The sequence below is a fragment of the Mercenaria mercenaria genome, chromosome 4 (genome assembly GCF_021730395.1).
Source record: "Mercenaria mercenaria strain notata chromosome 4, MADL_Memer_1, whole genome shotgun sequence".
Taxonomy (NCBI): Eukaryota; Metazoa; Mollusca; class Bivalvia; order Venerida; family Veneridae; genus Mercenaria; species Mercenaria mercenaria.
The window spans coordinates 89,040,449-89,046,629 of record NC_069364.1 but is presented as its reverse complement, the minus strand read 5'-3'; the positions used below and the strand labels follow the sequence as shown (position 1 = coordinate 89,046,629).

The following is a 6,181-nucleotide window of genomic DNA, read 5'->3' as shown; positions in this document are numbered from 1 at the left end:
TAATGTTGACGTCGGCGTGCTTCAAGTACTACTTGGTACTATTGTTCAATGTTCCATGCAAAATTAACTATTCCATGTATCACTACGATTTTTAGTCTGTAAGTAAGCTTTAAATGAACATTTCTCATGATGTATTTCGTCCGTCCGTCCACAAGTTTTGCACATTTTGCAATCAATTTTAATCAAACTTGCACACAACTTGTATTGGTATAATATCTCGGTTCTTTTCGAAAACTGGCCAGATTCCATAATTGGTTCCAGAGTTACGGCCCCTTAACGGGCCAAAATTTGTTATATTGGCTTGTGAACACGATAGAGACCACATTTTGCAATCGATTTTAATCAAACTTGCACACAACTTATATTGGCATATATCATATCTCCGGTCCTTTCGAAAACTGGGCAGAACCCATCATGGGTTCCAAAGTTATGGCCCCTTAAAAGGCCAAAATTTGCTATTTTGGCTTGTGAACACTATAGAGACCACATTTTGCAATTTATTTTAATCAAACTTGTATTGGCGTAATATCTCTGTTCCTTACAAAAGCTGGCCAGATCCCATTCCAAAGTTATGGCCTCTTAAAGGGCCAAAAGAAGAAGGTTCACTTTTGTCCAGAAAATGGCCTAAAACCGTTGAAAGTCTCAAAATGGAGTGAAGAACAAGTTTAAAATTCTTTCATCAATATCGAAGTATTGTTTAATCAAACTGCATGAAATGTTTTACAATTTATTTGTTATGAAAGAAAAAATCTGACGTAATTAAAAATACTTTTAGCATTAGGGTATGGGAAATCTTCAGTTTTAACTAAAGAAATCTGAAATTTTCAATATGCGCACAGCTGTTGGCCACATTAAAAAAAATGACCATAAATTCTGTGAAAGAAGCTGGACTTATGGTCAAAATATTTTTGTGGTCCTTGAGTGTGCTCATTACTAAAAACATTCCTATGTGACCTAAATATGGCAAAAAATAAAATCTAATTGTCAAAGTTTAATAGTATGGCTTGTCATGGTGTATTTCCTAACATGTTCATCATAGTATCAGCCCCATTTGATTAATGTGGTTAGTAGTAAGATATTTAACTTCTATATTATGTATTCCGTTTTGACATTTAAATCAAAATGTTCTAATCACTAATAAGAATGAAGTAGCATAAGGGCATCTTTTTGAAGACTATACCCTTCTATATCTTGTATCCCTTGTACATGATAATATCCATTTTTAGATCCACTTTTCGGAGCTACACAGTGGTGTGGGAGACATATAGATTTACTCCTGTCTCTGTCTGTCTGTCTGTCACAAATCTTGTCTGCACTCTAAGTCGAACAGTTCTCATCCAATCTTCACTAAACTTGAACAAAATGTGTTTGCCAGTAAGTCCTCGGCCAAGTTCGATAACTGGCCAAATCGGCCCAGGCACTTTTGAATTATGGCCCTTTAACTACTGATCGGAACCACTCGCCCAAACCACTTTGAATAACTATAGGAACCACTCACCCAAACCACTTTGAATAACTATAGGAACCATTCACCCAATTTAAACCACTTTGAATCACTAAATGATTAGGCAGTTGTGGGAAACATGCGCTTTTGTCAATAGCAGCTCTAGTTTAAAAATATTATTAACATTTACATTTAACAACATGTGTACAGTTCGACAGTTTCTGGAAAACATTAGTTCACTATACATTTCTCGAGCTCAATGTTTATTATTCAAAATATCTAGGTTTTCTTATGAAGCTTTCCAGGTAGATGTATTAAAAATTCTCTGTAAACCTGTCTATAAATCATGTTCAACACCTACCATTTTCAGAGATCGATCAAGTATAACAATAGAACATTTAACACCTGCTTATAATAAACAGGAGGTGAAACAACTAGGGGTGAAACAACCAGGAGGTGAAAAGTCTAGGGGAGAAAACGTCTAGGAGGTGAAAAGTCTTGATACCGTTCATTTCGTACAAAAAGATTCAAGCTAAATGATGCGTTTCTATTCAAGCTCCTTTGTTTACTTGCTAAATCAACTATACATTTTCAATCTTTTTCTGTTGTTACCTCCTTCGCACCAGGTTCTGTTACTATAGGGGTAGTTACTGATTCTGTTGTTACTGGTGATGTTGGCACATCTGTAAAGATAGGCGTGGTGTCCGACTGAGTCGTAACTGGCCTGGTTGGTGCATCTGTTACTGAGGGCGTGGTTTCAGAATTTGTAGCTTTGCCTACCGGTAAATGTTTGTTCAAAAGTTTGTTTGTTATTTCCATTGCAATGATTTCACGTTCGTGATTTATTGTGATACGTTGCAATTTTGTCTCGTTTTTAAATTTAGTTCTGACTGTCCATAAAGCGTCTTTAAGCTGTTTTCGCCGAGAGGAAAATTTTAGCAAGGATCGACGTGTATCATGAATATAGTAATCAGCATGTAATTGTCTAGCAGATGCAGACTGTTCTGCATCGTCCACAAAAGTTCTTGTATTTTGAAGGCAAATGAAGGCTGTCACAATCACTGTAAAGGTAAATTAGAAGTTGTAATATAAAACTATCAAAGATACACAGTGTAAACACCTTACTTTTTTCTTATGTAAGAGAATATAGTAATAATGATTCAATGCACCATTTAGTGAACCGATTTACTAATTGTAGAACTCAAACTACTCGTGTTATTGTCAGATGTAATAGAAAGTACAAAATGTGTTAATGGTTATAGCTTGTTTGTACGATCAGTTCTTTCTGCGCACACAAGCCATTTGATCCCTTAAATATTGCAATTTTCAATTGCAAACATTCCAATCGTCCTTTCTATACCAATGCATCAGCCGTTTTTCATTTATTTTTGTTAAAAGCGCGCTACCTATTTATTTAATATGACTATGTGTAAAAAGGCGTCTTGACGCAATGCAATTTTCATTTACCAAATGTTGTTAGAAAGGTGACGAAGCTTCTAAATCTCGACGCTGGCCTCCTCATCCGTGACATTTTCCTGTCTGTTGTTCGGCTCTGTTTTGTCTAAAAATGAGATGAATGCTTTTAGGAGAGTAAAGAGTTGTCAGAAATATAGTTCCCATTAGAAAAAGAAGAGTTTTGTGAATCACATTTACACATTTGTGTGCGCTTGTGCAAGAAACCAACTTAAAATGCTAAAACCTACTCTCATTATTACTAAAGTATACTTGGTCTTGCTTTTAGTCTTCGTTGTTGTTGCCTTATGGAGAGAATTTCTACTGTTTTCTTAATTACAGTTACTATTAAATTAAAGAACGGTCTTGTTCAATAAAGTCTGCCAATGGTATTCGTATACCAAAATTATCAATCATCAGAACAATTTTCAAGTCATCCCTAAGTTTTCTCCCTGCACAGAAACACATTTTGGAGTTTTGCTATCCATGACCTAAATGATGCAAACGAGTCTCCGTTTGGTATAATGTTGAGACACCACCAGAAGCAAGGGCAGTTAATTCTAGTGGCATAGCGTTTTCCTGCGAGTATTATCTTTAGCAAGGAAAATAAGAAAAAGTCTTGACTTACGAAATATATGGGGTCAGTATGATTGATATTGGGACGCGGCTAGCGCCTCATCCCCGCCACTCCTAATTTACCATACTGATCCCACATATTTCCGTAGAAGGTCACTAACAAATCCAGTAATTCATAATGTACAATGGTTTCTATGGACGACAATTGGTGACATTATTTACGGCAATTGGCATGTGATTACGCATATTCGTTAGTGAATGCGGTATACCTCTGACATAACCATTGCTCAACGGCCGTGTAATGAAGTATTTCGACCCCCATAGAATAATGACCCCCGGTCATTATTCTATAGAAAAAGTGACCCCCCGGTCATGGTATTATGACCTCCAGACCATAGTACTATGACTCCCCCACGTGAAGTAAACTGAACCTCACGAAGAATATTGACTCCCATAAAAAAACGACCCCCGGCCATTTGGTCAAATTTAGTGATAACTCGTGTATCTAAGGCCTAATTGCTGCATTTTATGCCCCCACTCGGGGGAAGGGGGCATATAGATTTGCCCTTGTCCGTCCGTCCTTCCGTTTGACCATTAGCCCCAGATACCATCACTTGACACAAAAATCAGAGCAGTCCGCAACGGGAAAAGGGATTCTATTTCTAGACGCTGTATCTTGGTGTATACATTTTTTTCAGGAAAATAACAATTCACAATACGTTCACAATACACACCAGTGTCAATAATCCCTGCAAACTTCGGTATGAAGTAATTCTTCAGAAGAAAACTGCACAAAAAACTGCTAGCATAGAACTTAGTATTAATAGAAGTTGCAATGCTTAGCAGTGGCAGTAAAGTACGGTAGCGGCAACAATAGAAAGTAGTAGTAGTAGTAGTAGTAGAAGTAGTGGCAGTTGCAGTAGCAGCAGCAGCAGCATCAGCAGGAGAGGAATAAGTGACAGCAACAACAGCAGCAGGAGAAGAAGAGGTAGATGTACAAGACGTATTAGTGGAAGCAGGTATAGTAGTATCAGTAGTAGCAGTTGTAGTAGTAGTAGTAGAAGTAGTAGTAGTAGTAGTAGAAGAAGAAGAAGAAGAAGTACATGTAGTAATAGCAATAGAAGTAGCGGCACCAGTAGTAGTAGTACAAAATGTTAACTATTGGCAATGGAGGGTATTAGAGTAGTAGATCTAGTAAAATTGTCCGTTAGGTTTGGTGGGGATCACTTTTTAATAGATATTATCGTCGAAAGTCTTTTTAGGAGCTGATGTTTTACACGGAAAGAGTAACTTTTTTAAATAGAATAATGTCCGGGAATCGATATTGTATGAGAGTTCGAATGTAGTAATTTCGGCAGTGAGTATTTTACATGGAAGGAGTCACTTTTTCTATAGAATAATAACCGGGGTCGTTATTGTATGAGATTCGAAGGGAGTCAGTATTTTACTTGGAGGGGTCAGTTTTTCTATAGAATAATGACCGGGGGGTCGTTATTCTATAGAGTTTTCAAAGGGAGTCAGTTTTTTTTTTATAGAATAATAGAATAATAACCGGGGTCGTTATTGTATGAGATTCGAAGGGAGCCATCTGTAGGGAGTCAGTATTTTACAGGAAAGGAGTCACATTTTCTATAGAATAATGACCGGGGGTGGGGGGGGGGGGTCGTTATTCTATGGGGGCCGAAATACTTCATCCGGCAATTGACTTCCCATAAAATCCGGGGAAAGCATATGAAGTAAAAGAAATTTTCCGACTGACATGTAAAGAAGACTCTCGGAGGAACTAAAATATCAAAATCTTACCATATATTTAGTTCATAAACCTCTTAAAATCCATTTTAAAATTCCGTCGTTTTATTCTGAATATGTATTACGCACATTTGTTTGAAAGGAATTTATGAATATCATTATATAATCCTTTAGTTTGATAGAATGAGAATGAATGTAAATATAACGTTATACCATACAACACTGATCAGGGCATTCACCTTCCTAGGATGTTATTAAGATGTAAAATTATTAAAATTCACGAAATCAGCGAGAAGTTTCTTTTATATATCAAATATCAATGAGACATGATGCTGTGAGTAACTGTTAAATTAGCATGCCGTAGCTATAAACATTTCATACAGGGGCGGATCCAGGCTTGTATTAAGCTAAGATTTTTAGGGATTTGGGATAGGGATATATGGACATGTCCCTTGCATAATTTTTGATCAGTCTACATCAGTGTGCAATCTAACATATATATAACGTATAATTTAGACTTAAAATTTGACAAAATGTCGTATTTCAAAGTTGTAAATTAAAAAAAGAAACTAACTAGAACAAGCTGTAGCTTTTATTTTTGACTGTTGTGCATTTTCTCTGCATCAATAGTTAAATACAAAATCGAGTGAATCGGTCCTAAAACTTCTTCCATAATTGTTGAAGTATCATTTTAGGCTATAACTGAAAAAGCAATGCTCGCCGGATTTTAAGGTGAGCACGTGTCGGGTCTGCCCCGTCGTCCTTCCCCGGCACTAAATCTGCCTTTGTCAATTTTTCAAATTAAACTGGCTGCAGTGCACATGTCTATTAAATATAACGATGTTGATGAAATCTTCATTAGCAAACAGCAAGCAATAAATATGTCTATTTAAAACATAAATCACTAGATTTTTTCTTTGTTTTTTTTATTGACCAGAATTTTGCTCAGGGAATATATCT

The 6,181-nt window shown here is 36.4% G+C and overlaps 1 protein-coding gene across 1 annotated transcript; it reads right to left on the bottom strand.

Annotated features, from left to right (window-relative positions):
• Positions 1-1,748: 1,748 nt before the first annotated feature.
• On the bottom strand, positions 1,749-5,456 carry LOC128556504 (uncharacterized). Its single transcript, XM_053541914.1, has 3 exons — positions 5,276-5,456; positions 2,912-3,005; positions 1,749-2,505 (listed from the first exon to the last, which is right to left on the bottom strand). The coding sequence occupies exons 1-3, from the start codon at positions 5,276-5,278 to the stop codon at positions 2,036-2,038; spliced, it is 567 nt and encodes a 188-aa protein (XP_053397889.1). The 5' UTR covers positions 5,279-5,456; the 3' UTR covers positions 1,749-2,035.
• Between the last annotated feature and the right edge of the window lie 725 nt (positions 5,457-6,181).